At 43.2% G+C, this 18,904-nt stretch overlaps 1 protein-coding gene across 1 annotated transcript; it reads left to right on the forward strand.

Annotated features, from left to right (window-relative positions):
* The first annotated feature begins 9,830 nt into the window (after window positions 1–9,830).
* Window positions 9,831–12,687, forward strand: LOC128726663 (uncharacterized). The gene is made up of 2 exons (XM_053820486.1): window positions 9,831–10,317; window positions 12,656–12,687. Exons 1-2 carry the CDS (start codon window positions 9,831–9,833, stop codon window positions 12,685–12,687), a joined length of 519 nt encoding a protein of 172 aa, XP_053676461.1.
* Window positions 12,688–18,904: the final 6,217 nt, after the last annotated feature.

An 18,904-nucleotide genomic window follows, 5' to 3' on the forward strand; every position in this document is an offset into this window, starting at 1 on the left:
GGTGGCGAATCAAATCGTTGCAAATTATGCATGACTTTCGGTGCGAAGGGTGAGCTGCAGTCGGTCAGTTGGCGTGTTTCCGTGTGGGACCATGGAAGAAACGAACACGCACCATAAGGTGGTCGGGAAAATGGCAACCCCCGTTTGTTTTTTCTTCTTTTAGTTGGGGGAGTCTGAAGTCACCGGAGCCCAGCACGGCGTGACGATCGATCGCAGACGACTGATAATGGTTGGGAACGCACCGAACGTTTCCGCGAATCATATATTGTTCTTCCGGAAACGCGGTTGATGTGATAAGGAAGTGAATTCCTATTCCTGAGGCTCGTTCCAGTGGATTCTATTGAAAGGCGAACGGGCTCCAAACGATGGCTTTTTACCTCAGCAACAGCAGCAGCAGCAGCAGCACATCATTCTCGACCCTAGGCAGATCGTTTTTCTGCGAAACAGGATCAGTTTTCTTTGTAACAGTTGGTCCATTGAGTCATCCAGCAAACAAACCGCGAAACTTGCGAATCCGAAACCAATCAACGGACGCCGCGCGGGAAAACCCGACGAATGGCCCCAAAACTACGAGTGAAAAACAAACAGCGCTACTTTCGCGGATGAATAATTAGAATCCGCTCGCCGTCAGCACCACGCGGTCACAAAAAAACTGCCCACAATTTCTTTAGCCCAAAAGCAAGAGGCGCTTCCGAAAATCGTTACCATTCGGGAAGTTCGCGCCTGTTTAGTATTCTAGGCGAAAAGGCCTGGCTTTCCCGAGAAAACTAGGCCAACCAACTACGGGCAAGAACAAACGGAATGTAATCATCGCGCGCGCTACCGGAACAAGAAATCCCAGCGCGGCCGGCCAGCGATTCGAGTTGGAAAGGATTTTCTTCTCGGGGCGGGCGCGCACAAAACCAAAATAAAAAAAAAACTACGCTGTATCTAATCGAGCGAAATTATTTCTGCGAAAGCCTGCGGTCCGAATGTAACGAATGACTTTTTCCTGGCGCAACTTAAAACAAAGACAAACAATCAGCAAGTTTGCTGAATTTGCATTCGCGTGGCAGAATCCAAGTCGCCGGTGCTGTGGAATCTGACAAATGAGTAAACAAACCGGAGTTCGTGGCGATTCGAATAAATCATGGCTAACTTGATTCATCATTTCTCACATTTGGCGGATGCAAGCAAAGAAGTTGTATCCGATTGCCGCGAGGGTTAAAATGAACCCTTCATAGAATTAAAGCATTAAAGCGCAATGGCATTTTTGGTACATTCGTATGTTTGCGCTCTCACCAACCTCACTCGTGAGCGAAATGATCGAAAACTATGATTTCGGGCTCGAAATAAGAGCCGCCCGTGCGGCCCGTTACCAAGTGGCCATTTCCTGTGCGATATGGGCACGATTTGACGGAAGGATAAAAACTCAATGGACCGAAATTCAACCCCAATCAGGAGCCCGGCGCGAGCGCTACAAACAGCCGGGTCCTGTTTGCGTGGTTGATTCAACCGTGAATCCTTCACCCGCGCCACCGCGAGGAATCGAAATAGCCCTCGGCGATTCCGTTGACCCGCCCGGTTGAGTCGGGGCCCTAGCAAACGAAAGGACGAAAGTTCGGTTCCGCTTTATTACTACTCCCGGCCGCAGGGACGTGTTTTCTCGGAAATTAGGTCCCGGGACCCCAGGGGGGCGTATGTAAATGATGTTCTTGAGAATTTTTCACGCATGCAATTCGCGGAAGGATATAAAAATGAGCTTCCTGGCGCTACCCGTACGGACCAGCTGTGCACTTTTGAAATTGAAAATTATAATCAAAATTTGCTGGTAGCTGCGCATGGAGGCGTGTGCAATCAAGGCTCTCTGGGGATGACAATATCCTTTGAAAATCCCGATCATTGCTTTCATAGATGAGTTTTCGAAACATAGAATAGATGTAGATTGGTTTTAGTTTGTAATAATCATTTTAAAAGCGATAAACACTTTTTAAATTTCCCGTTGAAAAGATGTATTGATTCGAACAGTAGACAGTTAAAGGAGCCACCTAAAAACAAATACAACAATATATGAAAAAAAACCCCATAAAACCTGTATTCCGGTTGCCATATGTTCCGGCACGGCTGTAAATTTGTCCTATTGTTGCTCGCCATACTGGCGCGGCCTGTCGCGTCATCATAACGCAGCCAAAAACACTTTCACCTACCGAAACCGTCGTATTTCCGGGCACACACACACGCACACGCGCACACAAACTCCATCCGCATCCTCGTCCCGACGACGACGTCCTGTGGTTTAATTTTGCAGTGGAAATGAAAAAAAAACGCACCCCGCTACCACTCAATAATCCCACCAACCCCATGTGCAACGTCCCGTGGCGACGTCAGGAAAGCGGAAGGATTCGGAATGCATCATAATTCTTCCGAAAGGAAGTCCTTCCCTTCAAACCGCGGCCCTCGGCATGGGACCGATTGATCGTTTGCGGAGATTATCGCCAACACGGACCGTTCCGAGGGGTTCCTGGCTGCCAGGCTGCGACGATTATGAGCTCTAATGCTGTGCTGAAGGCAGCATAAACACTTGCGCGGGTCACGCATTGGGTTGTTTTTTTTACTTCTTCCTATTCTGCCACCATTGGAAAATCCAGCGCGCGGTGAACTTTCTTCTCTTCCTTTCATTTCATTGCGTACCGAGTTTCATCCCCTTCCGTAGCCGCTAATCGTGACGAACGCGGCCGGGTGCGAGGCTGAATAAAAATAGAAATCAACCCGGGCATGGGGGTTCCTGGTTCTTTTCATTCCACCCCACTGGGATGGCCGCACGCTCGAGGGGTTCGGGATGAAAGCCAAGCGCAAACAAAGGCCAGTGCCGGTGCTAAATGTCGCGTCGTGATGCGGTCCGGAGAACAAGAGAATCCCTCATAATGCGGCCTGTCTCGGGATACGCAAGTACCTCACAAATGGCTGCCGCGCGCGCATAATGGTGGGACATTTTTTCGGGTATTAAAACGCGCCACGAGATGCGCCGCGCCAGCCAAACGCAAAAGGACTCTCGATGTTCCTTCCCCCGCATGCGGGAGTTGGTTTTTCGCGTTGGTTTATGAAATTTATTTGCACGTCTCGTTAGAGTGCACGAAATTTATACCGGACCGAACAAGAGTGTCATCCGATGAGTGTCAATTGCGGCGAGTGACTTTCGAACCAGCAGATTCTTGGCGCTGGAGGATTTTGTTGGCTTTTTTGTTGTTGTTGACTTTTTTTTAAGGCGCCCAAAAGAGAGTTTTTCCCTCCGCCCGTTCTGCTGGCGGGTAATGTTTGTTTTCTCTCTTGTAGTGCAGCGTTTTCTGCTGGGGAACAACGCGGGACAACCGCGTCCGGATTGATTGCTGTCAGCTGTTTGAGCTGTTTGATGACGGGGAACGATTGAGCCTTCGTGGGCCCGCCGGTATATAGTTGGGTTGGGCTCGCACGCCATAAAGCGGAATGGTTTATTTGGATGGAATGGTTTCTACTGGCTGTTAAATGCATCATAAGGGCAACCGTATGACGCACCGCAAGCACTTTTTATGCGCCGGTCGGGGAAAATTCTCTGGGGAGCCTAGGCCGGGGGAAAAAAAACCAAACTCATAACGCATTCGGGAAGGAAGTTTTTTCGTTTGTTGTGGTTTTTTGTACCAAACAAATACGCAGCAATGTTTGTTGTATCGACTAGAAATCGGAAAGAAAACCATATACATTTTTAATTTTATTTATTTGCATTTGGTGGGTGGTAATTTATGCACTGAAACTGCTGATTATGGTATGAGAGTCGGCAACAAATCTAACTTGTTTATTCAACATGCTTTTATGCTCACAATTGTAAATTTATTTAGCACAAAAATATTGGTGATATAAGCATTGAATGAAATGCGTCAAATATCACTATTCCCTTTAAATAATAAAATATTGAAATTTTCCGGAATATCATATGTCCTTTAAGACTAACAATTGACATACTGAAAAATAAAGTATTGTTTAAAAATGTGTATTCTCAATACCGCAAAATTCTTGTCTTAATACAACTGAGTAAACTAACTAAATATAAAACATGCGCAGCTACTTTATGGGAAACCAAAATGAACACTGACATGCATGCGTCTAGGATTATCTATTCCTATTGTGTCTATGTTATCGGAAGGTCGTTGTCCTCGGACGATCCCAACGCAATCCTACATCGCATTAGAATGGCAAAATAAAATCATTAATCTTTGCAGAGGTGACTGGTGAGAGGAAATAAATCATCAAAGGAAAACAATTCGGGAACCCCTACTATGAAGCGCAACCTTCCAGTTGCTGATAGAAGCACAGCTGGTAGATAATTTTTCTTGTAATTTAAAAATATAGCACTGTTTGCTTAACCATTAGTTTTACACTATGAGAAACGGAAACTTTAATTAAGTTTGCTTTTTACTAAAACTGTAGCAGGGTAGCAGAACAGCCTTCATGTTATTTATCTCTCTGTCTCTCTGCGTATGATACGCTTATCGCAAGGTTTTTTGGGTATCATTTCCTCCTAATAATAGCCAGACATCGTCTACCAGCTCGCACGTTCGGTGTTCATCGCCTGCCCTAACCTTAAACATTCATCGCCCATTAGGGGATGCATTTCGGCGATGGAACCGACCACTGGCAGCACCTGCAAAAGTTCACATCCCGTAAAACCCGGCGCGAAACCACAAAACCGCGGCCAGGGCTAATCGCTCCCGCTACGGTTCGACCCCAGGATAACGGACACGGCTCTGGCTTAATTGATCCCCCAAAGCCGAACGAAAAAAATGCACCACCACCACCACTGCGGGCCGCAGTGGAAACGCATAATTTTCCAATTTCATCGCGCTAATCAGTGATAATTATTGAATGCACTTTCCAGTAACGGCGGTGTGGATGATGACGATGACGCATTTTGGGGCGATAGCGATCGGAGCGGAATATGGTGCTGGCTTTTTTTTCGTCTTCTTCTCGCACTTCTCACTTTTCGAAGGGTGCAGACCTCGGCTGATGGCGTTTGTATTAACCGGCGGACCAAAAAAAAAAAGGGGGAAAACCATCCGCTGGTCACTGGCCGTTGCCAGAAGGCCTCAGACGAGGATAACACAAACGAAAAGCGAATTCGATGCAACTCAACTGCAATGCACCGAGGGTTCATCGTTTAGCTGCGTCTCGTGTGGTGTTCACTTTTCCTTCCTCGGCATGTTGGCTGCTCGATCTAATGCTTCAGTACCGATGGACGTCCGGTACACAGTGATGCTTTCAACAACTTCACAAAGCGCAGCTATGGAAATGAATATGCATTAGGCGTTTTCGCACTACGATGTGTGATTATATTTTTCCTTATCGTTTTCTGCTTTTTCATTCCCTTAAATGCATAGCTGGGGGAATAATGCGTTGCATACGACTTCTACAATATAAAACAGATTGTGGAACATTTTGCCTCAATTATACAGGGCCTTAGTCGCTAGTTTCATTAAAAAAATGCACAATAAATTGTGGTTTCAACTTTATTTTTTAATGCAATATTTTATGTTTAATTTTAGATTGTTTTATGTCAAAAATTTTTAATTTATTTTAAATTTTCATTTAATAAATTTGATTTAATATTCGCAAATTTTTTCGAACAGGCAGCTTGTTTCATGCTCTACTCTTCCTAACATTACAAAAATACCATCTGTTGGCTGTGCAAGATCGACGCAACGGCAGGATGCTCCAGAGGCTCGTGTAATGAAAAGAACAAATTGAAAATGCAAAAATCCACCCGCTAGCAAAACTGTCATCCACTCAACACGCTCGAGCGCAACATGCCAAAACAGGTCTGCGATTGAGGTATGATTAACGATTCACATTCGAGTAACTGAAATTTCCTGCGTGGGAGCAAGCAACACTACTGCTGTCCCAACAGACCTCCCAAAGCTGACCGGGCCAGACGCGCAACTGAATCCCGCGCAAATTGGAGCAGGGAACCGAAATCGTTTGAAATCAAATTATGCTTTTGTGGCGCGCTCACCGTGAACAGCAAACCCCAGCGCACAAAACCACACGCCGGTGGGGGGAGATTGAGCAAAACAAAGCCAAACCAAAAAAAAAATCCATCCTCCGGTGCGTTTATTTAATCGAATAATTTATTTTATTTGTCCCTGCGCCTGATGCGTGTTTGAACTTTTCATTACCAGCTTTGCATCTAACGCGCCGCTGGAAAACGGGCTCACCCAGGTCCGCTCGGGACATTTATTTTGTGTTTCATTTCACCCTTTTTTGTGGCATTTTTCGTGCTCGCTTCGCTCGTACACGGCACCTCGGTGTTGACCTTGCGTTCGCGGGCGTCACCCGGGACATATTTGCCTATTTGCTAGCAATCTCGCGTAAACGCGCACCTCCCACCACGGGAACCATCTGATCGGGATGAACTAATGGTGGAAATTAGAATAAAATGCAAGTGGAGAATAAAAATAGTCTCCGGCACGCAAAAGCATAAATACACGCGCGAATGCACGCACGCACGCAGCATGAAATGGATTTAGAATGCAGCTCAACACCCGCACAAAGCCACCCGTACGGGTCGCCCAAATGAACGCAATTGTAGGTGACGGGATTGATGCAACGTCCGCAATCGTTTGCCAATTGTGTGCTAGTAATTGCGTTTGAAAAAAAAATCCTAACTGCTCTGTTTTGTGTTCAGCCGTTCAGGTTTAATTGCGTTGCATAATGGTGGCACGTGGCGGTGCTGGATTTACTTTAATCTGTCTTTTAAATGATAAAGCAATTCACTTAAAACCATCCAGAAAGATGCGTTTTGTCGTTTTTTTTAGTGTACAAATGTTTTCAAATAAATTTTTATACCCCATGTAAATAAAATGCCTTGATATATATGTAACTAAATTCAATAATGCTACTCTTTTCTATGCTTGAATCCTTGGTAGTACTCAACGAAGAGTGGAACATTTTCTACTTGTTGAAGAAAGAAAAAAAGTACTTTCAATTGAACAGCTAGGTTTGAAATGATGCATCATAATGATGCACCGGCAGCACAAAAGCGTGATGTAATTAAAATGAAAAAAAGCGTACTTTCTTCGTGACGCAAATCATCAAGAACCTTCTCGCGACTAGCGAAGGGTGCTAGAGTGATGACAAGTCTGACTGATGCTCTCATTTCTTTAACTTGTCCTAGATTCAAGGAGCAGCATGCGTTTCACAGCATACCATGAATGCAGTTGACATTGCCCAAGACCAAGAGCGGATGTCAGTGATACACAAAGACGAAACCACCACACCATTAGGTAGGCCGATTCGTGGCCATAACGCCACGACAGGGACGTCATCGTTTGGAGGATCTGCATCTATCACCGTGTTTTCCAGCGATCAGAACACCGGCGACGGTCCGGTTAAGCGAGGAACGGTTTCTAAGCCCGTAATTATCACCCAGCTTCGTGGTGACGGAATTAAAACAGGTCGAAGTCGGGCGGAATACATTACGCTGGTTCACCGAATCCTGTAGGGGCGCAGCCACGCTGCCACGCGCTGTCGCTTCTGCGCTTAATTAAACAAACACCGGCCAACGGCAAAGCCTTCAATTCCGCGGTCCACCCAGACGAGCACGATTTTCATTAGTGCAAAACCCATTGATCACCCTCGGCGGGCATACATTTTCATAATCCGCTCGGGTCTAGGGGTATAATTTTCCGACTCCCGCTAGCGACGATGCCGGCCAAGGCGACGTCCTGTCCGGCGAATGGAAAATGGATCAAATGGCCACGCGTTGGCCTATTTGCATGCATACGATTGGGGTAATTGGTTCCCGGTGGTCGCGCGCGGTATACATTTTTCCTGCCCACAGTAGCGGGCCACAATGGGTGGGTTCACCGTGCAAACGATGACTCAATTCCTGGTGTTGAGACCTGGCCCCTGGTACGAGGGTGCGCGCAAAGTTCTGCATGTCTTGCGGTGGTGCTGAGTTAGGATCGCGCGTAGTGGACCCGTGGGTCGCTGGCAATTGGTGGGAATGATTTATGCTTGTCGCATATTTATCAGCACCATCGCCTATAATTTTGAGTTCATTCTTTTCTTCGCATTCAATTAGGTGGCACATGTGAAAGGAACATATTTTACTTCTAATTGTTATTTAACTAGCTACAGTATCGTGCTGTAAGGTTGTGGTTTTTTTGTGTCGTTGTTGTTGATTCCGTAAAGAAAAAAAGTGGTTTTGTAGGGGAAACATTAGTCGTGCAACAAATAATTAAAAACGAGTGCTTGAAAATGATCGTTATTCGAGCCATATATTATTATCAGTAAATGTTCATAAGTTGTATTCACACAAATTAAAAATCAATCTATTTCATAGTTATAGATACAATATCATTAATAGCACATAATTTAAGCTAGTTTCGAAATATTTATTGACGATAAAAGTAGGCACACGAACTCAAATATGATACACAGTAATTAAAACAATAAAAATACTAAATGTTAAATCATTCGCTGTTTAGTACAGTACGTGCTAATTTATAGACCAACGATATCCTAAAAGCCCACACACACATTCGTTAGACGATAAATCCATCGGTCAATTGTCTGCTTAATATCGAAAGATCATTTTTTGTGCCCCTTTTTTTCTGGCTGGCAAACGTGTGATTACTTAATCAAACGAATGTAAATCAATTATGCACTTTGGTGTTTATCAATCACTTTTCGAATTAAAATGGAAACTACGACATGGAGGTGCGTGGAGCTACTCACTGTAAAACAATCACATTCGAGCGTAGATTCATTTGTGATGTTTAATATAAAGTGCGAAGAGAAATGCAATCAAAAGCTTTGGAGACGGCCGGCAGGGATAGCAAAAATTGATTCTGGGTGATAAATAAATCATTAACCACAACACCCACGGCTGCGAAGGTAATTAAGTAATTACACAAATTAAGCTACAAGTGCGCAGCGACCGTGGGGCATTCAGCTGGCAAGGCTCGTATTGCGGCTATCCGTTGATTATCACGTCTATCCTTTGTATGTCGATCAGATGCAATTGCATCCATGTTCACCACATTCCTGCTGGGTAACTGGACATCAGTGACACTACTCAACATTGATTTCAACTCTTTGATTGACAGAGCCGTTGGTGCGGTAATCACATTCTCCCAGCAGCATATTAAATTTCACGTGCACTTTTAAAAAATGAATAACATTTCAACATAAATAATTCCATTGAAAAAATGACCATTTTATTTGCCGTTCGGGTGACCGAAAAAAATAAAAAAATAAAAGAGTTTATTGTTCGGTTTTAAACAAAATATCTTGAAGCACTTACCATGCACAAATTAAATTCAATTCAATTACGAGTAGCTGTGTAATCTCGAATTAGTAGAATCTCAAATAGTTTCAGTGTATGCCCTCTGGAAAATAGCATATTCATGGTTTATTGTAGTATTCTTTTAAAAATTACTTCAAAGGAATGCAAGTTTCAGGTTTCCTTCTTGCAGAAACATGCGTCCATGTATCCCCCTCTACAATTCACGTGCTTTGATAAGAACGTGACAAAGAGCCGTTCTGCGTGCCTTAGTATCATCGCGAGACCCACGTTTGGTATGCATTTTGTGTTATACCTTGTGCTATACTCGGTGGCTGGTGGCTTTAGTCGATCATAAAGCTCTGCAACGCAGACGTAGTAGAAACTGTAGTTAAACGTTCGCTGTCAACCCGTCCTTGCATCCTGTAGATTGCAGGAACGACAGCAGTCTTTATAAACCTAAACCGACCGCCGGTTTCCGTTCAGTGCTTTCTTGAACCTCGATCGTTCTGTACCACGATCACAGTGCTTAACAGTGATGGACGGCAAAAAGTTAATCTGGCCGATACTGCTCATAGTGAGCAGCATCGCCATGTGCGGTAGCCAGTCTCAACGATGCTCTTGCGTTACTGGACCACCGGACTATCTGTGCCCAACGGCTCCATTGCTGCAGGTGTACTTGAATCATGATTGTTTCTGTACGCGCTACTACAAGTGCACCGACGGTCGCGCGATCGAGTTCCAGTGTCCGTACGGAACCTACTTCAATGTGACGTCCCAAACGTGTACGAGTGACTTCACATTATGCTACCGTCCGGATCCTTGCATACAATTTGTCGATAGGTGTAGATGCTGTGCGACACTGCTCGATAATACAGGTCTATCGCCGGAAAACTTCTATGTCTGTTACAACGATGGGTATGCAGTGGCGCAGACTTGCCCGTTGGCTTTGGATCCATGCACAAATACCACGACGCAGCTAGTGCTTGTGAACAACAAGTGCGAAGTCCCTCCACCGGAAGGATGTAAGTAAAGTTATTACATAATCTTTTGCAAAGAGCGTGTTGCAACGATAATCGTTTCGAATATTATTCTTCGTATAATTTTCAGCGACAACTGTTGATCCGTTGGGAGGGACAACAACAGTGGCACCCTAACCATGCCTTAAGTTCACTATGTTCGACAAACTTTTTATTGGATCACTTTTCATCTAGATATTGTGGAAGATGTGTTTAAAATTTCAACCATAACGTGTAGTCGAAATGTATAATAAATAATGAAAAAATAAATTGAGTAAAAAAACACATATTACAGTAAACGATCAATACATGTTCGTGAAAGAAATAACTTGATAAATTTGCCATTGCCTTTTATTACTATGTTGAATTTACTTTTTATCTCGACAAATGGTGGTTTAAAAATAATAATAGTGTGTTGTCAATAAATTATCTATTTACGCAATTTCACTTCCTACGTTAAACAGCTCACACAGTGTGAGGATTTCAACATGATTTTTCATGTTTTAAGAAATTTTTTTTGCAGATGATACAAAGATATATTATTATATTTTTTTTCCGTTTACATGTCATAAGACTAACGTAAACCGTACATCGAAGAAAATATGGGATATATTAATATCGATTAGTTCATAACTAAAAACACGGATAGAAATGATTCTTTGAGAATTGAACATTCAATGCGAAAAAAACATGGCCATATATTTGAAGATCATCGCAGTTTGACGTTTATTAGAACGAATTGGAATTCAAACATCTTATTCTGATTTTATATATAATGAGATGAATAGTTTTGATTGCCTAGAAATAGCCTGCTATTAATGGGAATACGCATAATTCAAACAAGGATCATTTATTTTATAAAGCAAAATGTCGAATACTCTATTACGTTGTATGATAATGGGATCGAATACTTATTCTTTGTAGATGTAACATAATAACCACAAAGTACGTGTGGTGCGCCGAAATTTTACAAGCAAATTAAATATAAATTTTTATTTTTTTAATGTTTTGTGACTGAATTCGTTAATTCTGTAATCGTTAAGTTAATTATGAATTAATTTAATTCTGAAATCGTTCGATTTTTAATAATTGTTGTCATGTCATGTTATATTTTGTATTAGTTATTACCACACTGGAAAGTACCAAAATATCAAGTCAATTTTAATAGAATTTTGAAAGCATTGAGATAATTTTGTACATATTATATTATGTAAGATATATATGCTGATGATGATATTATGTAGATATTATGTAGGCTTATATGATTATTCTAATGGTTTTTTGGAATAAATTTATAGTACACACACTTAAATAATTTACCCAAGCACTTTGAACGAACGAACATCTGTGCTGAATGCATGGTATAACCAAATACTACGCCGTTCATATGGATTCAAACAAGTTATATACGACATGGATGTCGTTGAGAAGAAATCAGAGCCATGTTATTCTTTTCGGGTCGATTAAATAATTTCTTCATAAACATGTCATACGATAGCCTTCGAAAAGAAATAATTAAGAAGCTACTTTCCGTCAACAAAAAACAAGTATTATCCTCAAAAGTAACTATCATTCGAGGGCATTATAAAATGCACCTTCCAAAACAAACAGAAACCCGAAGTGTCGTTCAGTATTGTGTGAAGTCTCGATCGGTGCACACCCTCGTAGCTGTTAGCCATGGTTGCCAAAGCCTTCCGGGACTGGATCTGCGTGGTATTACTCATAATAAGTAGTAGTACCAGCAGGTTTGGTAGCCAAGCTCAGCGATGCTCGTGTGTTCCTGGTCCTCCTGATTATCTCTGCCCGACGGCACCGCTGCTTAAGGTGTTATTGCAACATGAAGCCTATTGTACGCGCTATTACGAATGTGTTGCTGGACGGGCGACAGAAAACCATTGTCCGTACGGCACCTACTTTAATATGGCAGCCCAAGCGTGTACAAACGATTATTCATCGTGCTATCGAGCGAATCCTTACGTCCAATACGTCGCCTCATGTCTAAACTGTGCGAATCAGTTCCTGTATACAGGACTTTTTACTCCAAATTTCTACGTATGCTACAACGATGGGTATGCGATAGGAACTACCTGTCCTTTGGCGTTGGATCCTTGTACAAATACCACAACTCAGTTAGTGTTTGTAAATTACAAGTGTGAATTTCCACCACCCGAAGAAAGTAAGTAACAAAAAAGTAAAAAATAGCACATATAATCGATATAATCGAAATAGCACATATAATCGATTAATGTACAAAAATATGATGATCAAGTACACGAGTCAGTTTGGATACTAGGCGTTCTTAACAACGATCAATGTTTCGTAAATAATTCCTTGTCTCTTTCAGCAACTACTGAAGATACGACAGTAACCCTGTAAGCCTTGTACGATATGCTGCTCTTTTATCAAGAATCTTGGAGTCTAAATTATGTATGCTGATAATAATATCTGATGTAATGATATTTTATATAGCACGAGTGAGGTAATAAATATGATAATTCCTCTATCTATAAAAAATAATTTAAAACTCATGAATCGTAAAAATGTGTCCTGAAAAAGTGGTTCGTTGATAATTTTTTTTAAGTTAGTCATGATTTATCTTAGCTCATAGTTACAGTTGGCTTTATAATTTAAAACATTTCGTTAAATTTACTACGAGAAATAGTGTTTATTGAAATTGTTAAGATGTCAATCATTATTAAGATGCTGAATATTTCGTCAGTAACAAAAACAAATATTTAAAAATATATATCGCATAAATGCATTTGTAAAAAATCCAGCCCTAGGCTTTTATTTCACACTGATCAATTCGAACACGTGCAGTCCGCAAGTCAAACCGCCAGTCTACTAATCTACTTTTCCCAGATCGAGATTCGCATGCTTTTTAACATATTGTTTAACACAAACAACAGAGCTTTTTTATCTACATTGTAGCTACTAAGTTGAACAAACTAAACGCTAACGTTTGTCAAATATCGACAGGAAATGCAAACTCAACACGGAAATGCCGGATTGCGTTACGTTTCCTCGTATGTATCTCGTTTCGTGACTGCCGCGGAATGCGTTTTTATCGGTCCCACCGGGGAAGTTGTAGATTAAGCCGGTGAAGCAAAGCTCATATAACCCATTCTAAGCACAACTGGGATGGATGTGCATATGGCTGCAATTTCGGATTGTCCAGGGCAACAATGTCAACTCATGCATCGGAGAAGAAGAGATAGAGAGAGAGAGAGAAGTCTGCATAATAAAACAGTAGGTGCTTATGAACGGAAATAGCCTTCTAACCATATGAATATATGATACTCTGCGATGTGGCTATCGTTCTGTAGACGTTTATAATTTATCAGTCTGTAGGCTGTTAGATTTAATGATAAAGCTGAACGCTCTCCTCCATTCAGGATACCGGTTAAATCTTCAGAGAACCATGCACTATCTCCAGCCATCATGAGAATAATAATTTCACCAAAGTACTCTGGTGAGTTTGTCCACGATTCTCGGAGCTCATGTAAAGGACAAACTAAGCACAACATCAATTCTTTTACCCTCATTATAAATCAACGTGGCAGGGTGCTGGTAAATGCAACGCTCTTCAAGGTCAGCCCAAAAAAGAAAAAATCTTTCGATCTTGCCGCACTTGCCAGGCATACGTCACTGCCACCGTCGATTTCCGGTGCTGGTGCGTCGTTGGAGACCGGGCGGCGTCATAACACACAGAAAAAAAAACGCGGGCCGCCGCCGCTCAGAACACAGTTAATCAATTAGCATGATAAATGCACTCCGTTCCGAGCCGACTCCTCATTAGGGCACGTGCTGCAACGGTAGATTACGCGTACCTCTTCACGCGCTTTCCCGCTTCCTGTGTGTGTGTGGCTTACGGAGGGCACGTACTGCTAGTACCTCGCGACTGCTTCCGAACGTCACCCTACTCGGTCGTTTTGGGTTCTAAAATAGATACACGCAGGCACACGCAGGACGGTTTTCGTCTGCGCGTCACGATTAATGCCTCAGGCACTTGACATGCCAGTCGTCTTGCGTAAGTAATCTCACTCACTCGATACAACGCGTCGACGCACGTGTGTGGTAGGTTGGTCCCGTGGTGACTACTCACCACCGGAATGGGCGAGCCCGCGTGGCACTTCCGTGTTGGGGCAATAAAAGTGATGAACGATTAACATTTCTTTCGAATAGCCGCTTAGCTGTAGAACATGCCGTATTTGTCATTCTATTGTTTCGGTCAGAAGGAGATATTTATACGCGTAAGAAAAGATCGTTACGATCGTTCAGCTCTATCGGAATGTCGTTTGTTGGCTATTGGATCTGGATGTAATGATCTTGTGCTAGTAAATGACTGGCCGGTGAAGTGCATATTTTATCAAATCCTGTCGGTATAAAATGGTAATATAGGATATTTATTTAATTAAAGAACGATTTATTTATTTTTCCAATTTTGCCATCGATAAAAAGTTGAAATTATTTTACAAGATACAATCATTTATCTAGCATATAAAAAGAACGTGTTAAAAGACAATTCAAGCTCGAAAAAACTTGTTTCGTAAGTGTTTAATTTATTTAAAATCATTTTTTTTATTCCATGAATCTTTTAAAAGCAAACAGGAAATTAAAGAATATGCCCTTTTACAAGAGTTGGTTTTCTAAAAACAAAATGTTTTGGCATTTCAATTGTTTTCACAATGTAATAGCTGATGTCTTTATAGCTTTTGGGACAGCCAACGTTATCGGCCATTGTAAAATGATAATTTATGAAACAAAACTATTTTATTTGCTTTATACAAATAGCTCATTAATTTATTGATTTGAATTTTATTTGTTCGTTTGAATTTATGATGTAACACATTTTGTTCCGGAATCAAACTACCTGAATGTTCTTCTCTCGAACGAAACATTGAATTATACGGTTTTTATTTCATTTCTTTTTTTCATTTGAGTTACGTTGCATAAATGTATATTCGTGATGGGTTATCGAACGAAAAAACAAAATCCAGCATGACCCCAAGAACAACGAAGCGGTGTGTATTCCTTCGATTCGATCAAAGCCCTCACACCGCTAGGTCAACGGATCGCACGGAATGAACGGTGCCGCACGATCTGGTCCGAAATGCCCATCCGGAATGCTCTCGGCTGAGGTCCGAGGCATGAAATTCTGATCCACCAGATCAGCGATAAGCGATGAGCCTCGAAGCGCTCGATCCGTCTTTGTAAGCGCACCGAAGTTTGTTGCGCCCTTTTCTGCGCGAATCTCGCCCGGGAAGAATTCGCCGATCGCGATCGAAAAGGCAGCATCATAAAAGAAATTATAAAAATGTTGTAAAATGAGCAATAAAACGGGAACCCGTTGTCAGAGCATCTCCTATTCCATCGCCAACGACCGGCACCAAAGGCAAGGATCGTGGCCGGCGATTTCGGAACCCAAAAATGCTCGAATATCATTCCGAGTGGTACACATTTTATGAAGCTTCGATTCCGTGCCGTCGTCTCATCTCACGAGAGCTTTTCTCTTGGTCCTGCCCTCCGGTGACCTTCGGTGTTGGGTATTCCTCTGGAACGATCTGACGGGCGCATGGAATGCGCTCGCACCCATCCATCGATCCGGCGATCGTGTTCCTTTGGTGGTAATTAATTCAGGCCACAGTCAGTACCAGCAGCATTCCCGCCTCGGGGCTGCCCTGTGGGCAAAGGATCACTCGAGATGGGCTTTGGCTCCGGCTTTATGACGAACACCGGCGAAACCAGCAACGAGCACTCGGGCGGCCATAAAATCCAATCAATCGAAGCCTATCGTCACCATAAACCAGCATAAACCGTAGGAGCAAGAGGGCAACGGTTGTTGAAAAAAGAAAGCCTCGAGAACGAGATTTGGTACAGAGTAACAAGAAAAAAACACCAAAACAGGAAAATCAAACGTGAGCTGTAGAGAGAGAGGGGCAAAAAAAAACTCGTCCGAGATAAACATTCTGATCGAAAACGCTCCCAAATGGTTGTCGAACAAAAGTGAACAGCATGTTTGATTTCCGGAAATTGTGTAGTTAACACTTCATCCGGCTGCGGGGCCAGCTCCGGTCGCCGTTGGGTCTCTTTTGGGGGAAATAATTTGTAGAACAGATCGAGAAATTGATCTCATTAGGAAAGGATTCGGCGGAACTACAGCTGCCAGGCTGCCCGAACAAATACGGCCACCGACCGTCCCAATCTTGCGATAATTGGATTTTTATTGCTCCCAAATCGTTAATCGTGCTGGCAATCAAATATTTTGAGCCATTCCAATGATGTCTCAATCGTGGCGGACGCTGCTGCAACTGTGGAGCTGTTGAGCTTGGGTGCTGGAAATCGCTGTACTGCTGTTTGGGTGCTCAGCACGAGCAGCTAAAGCGATCTAAGATGTGTACAGCGGGAGCCGTCGTTGGTGGGAATGGATCGCTGCTCCGTCAGCCGTTGCTAATCAGCCCCTTGCGAATGATTATATTATACACGGATCAAATCGATTACCGATCACACTGAGCTTGTGTCGTGAGAACCAATGAATGGAGCAGCGTGCGCTAGGAAACAAAATTTTGGTTTGCTTCCAATGTTAGCAATTTGTGTGTTGAAGCGCGTTTTGGTACTACAAAAGAAAAGATCGTGAGTGTATCAAGCAAAAAGGAAAAAATAGATTAGTCAACTATAAGGGAGTTTAAAATGTCATGACTTTAACGGACATGACTCAAAATCGATTGAAAAAAAACCGAAAAGGTTAATTTAATGCCAATTGTACAAATAATTGTATGGTATTGTGATTATTTTGAATCTGTAATTAAAATAAATAAAATAAACTAGTTGCTTCAAAAGTAGCTGTGATAGATAAAATTGGATTGGATTGCTATCACATTTATGAATGTTAAAACTACCACAAAACTTAATTGCTTCTCAAAAATTCAAAATAAAAATTATGGCCAAAAAAAATGGAAATTTTTGCAATTTTTCTACTCATTCTCAGTTCCTTACCCGTAGACAGGACATTTTGTGGAATGACCACGAAGGTTGCGAATATCTTTTCCCATTTGTTCTGTCATTTATTTTGATTGCTCACAAAACCACCCACAGATGCCGCCAACCATCGTCCGGAAAATCAGTGAAAACGGACTGTTTGATGGATGGTAACCGGCCACCGATCGATTCACCGGTGACAGCTGCATTCTCAGGGCCTGTGCTCGATTGCAGCAAAATCGGAAATAGATTCCCGATGACGCTAGTAGTCTGTCCACTTCCCATACAGCGCACTCGACGTGCGGCGTCAGTCATCCGTACCGTACGCGGAACTTATCACAGTCGGAGCTTTCCCAACCCACTAACCCTGGATCATGATGCTTGGCCCGAAGGACGAAGCGTGCGCCGGTGCTGGCATTGACTTTGACGTATCGTAATGGAGGTGGGTTGGCATAAAAAATGAAAGACTCTTCAATTCTCCAAGAAGAAGCCTTGTAACCGAGTCAGGAGGTTATGTGGGTGTGTGGGCGAGAGCGAGAGAGAGAGAAAAAAAACCCCCCTAGTCCCACTCCAAAAACCGGGACGCGTGAAAGGGAACCCGAAAGCTCAACCGACTGTAAATAAAATGTTCTCAAACGACAAACATCAAAGCACGTGACATGTGAAACTGGTTCATGATTGATGAATTGACTGCGCGTTCCGCTCGCTGCCGTCTGTTTTCCGCCCGCAGCAAACCCCCAGGAATCGGTTCTCGATTTCCGACTGCGAGTGCTCCAACCCGTCCGGTGACCCACATGTGGAACGAAGCGAACCCGGGCTAGTGGTGCGGCGTGCTAGTAGATTTATTGCCACTAGATCGTGCTTCCTTTTGGTGCGGCATCTGGGGTGACCCTTTCGTGCCGCGACTTCGATGGCGCGGAATGGCGAAAAGTGAATTCCATTCGCTCATTTTTCCGAAGGACATTCCACGCCGCTGGTATGAAGCGAAGCTTGCGGTGGTGTGGTCGTGATATCAATCAAAACTTCCCCACACGTAGCGCATTGTTACATGGCAGTGAGGCGAAGCCCTTTCGGATCGTTTGATGCTTCTTCCGGTTCTAGGTACTGGCTTCCCATATCGGCTGTGTTTTTCCACCCATCATCGTGTGGCGCGTGTTCGGGCCATCCACTTTCCCGGTCGATGCGGGAATACCGAATTCATTCCAGAACCGAGAACTAATTGTCGACAACGGCCGTTCGAGAGGAAGACCTGAAAAGATAGCACACAAAACACACCAAAAAAAAGCAGGTAAATCTGTGGCTAAAAAACGTAAAATACTCCCGTCCAATTATTCATGGGAACGCGCACGGTTCGGCGGGTGAATCGATTTCCAGCCATTAGACGAGCCATCGGCGTAATTAGGCAATTGTTACACTTTGACTTTGGCGTGGCCCGCCGGTGCCGCCACGCGGTGCTGTAATTATGCTTCATTAGCTGACCGATCGGTCGCTTCCACCGACGGTTCAGTCATCCGTAAACGAGGTGTCGGAATCGAAGCCCTGCGGTCGGTGCGATTGCGATGACTTACGGCTTTTTTTTTTGCGCTGTTGTTGCTTTGGTGACCTGCCAATGATC

Source organism: Anopheles nili, chromosome 2 (genome assembly GCF_943737925.1).
Source record: "Anopheles nili chromosome 2, idAnoNiliSN_F5_01, whole genome shotgun sequence".
Classification (NCBI taxonomy): domain Eukaryota; kingdom Metazoa; phylum Arthropoda; class Insecta; order Diptera; family Culicidae; genus Anopheles; species Anopheles nili.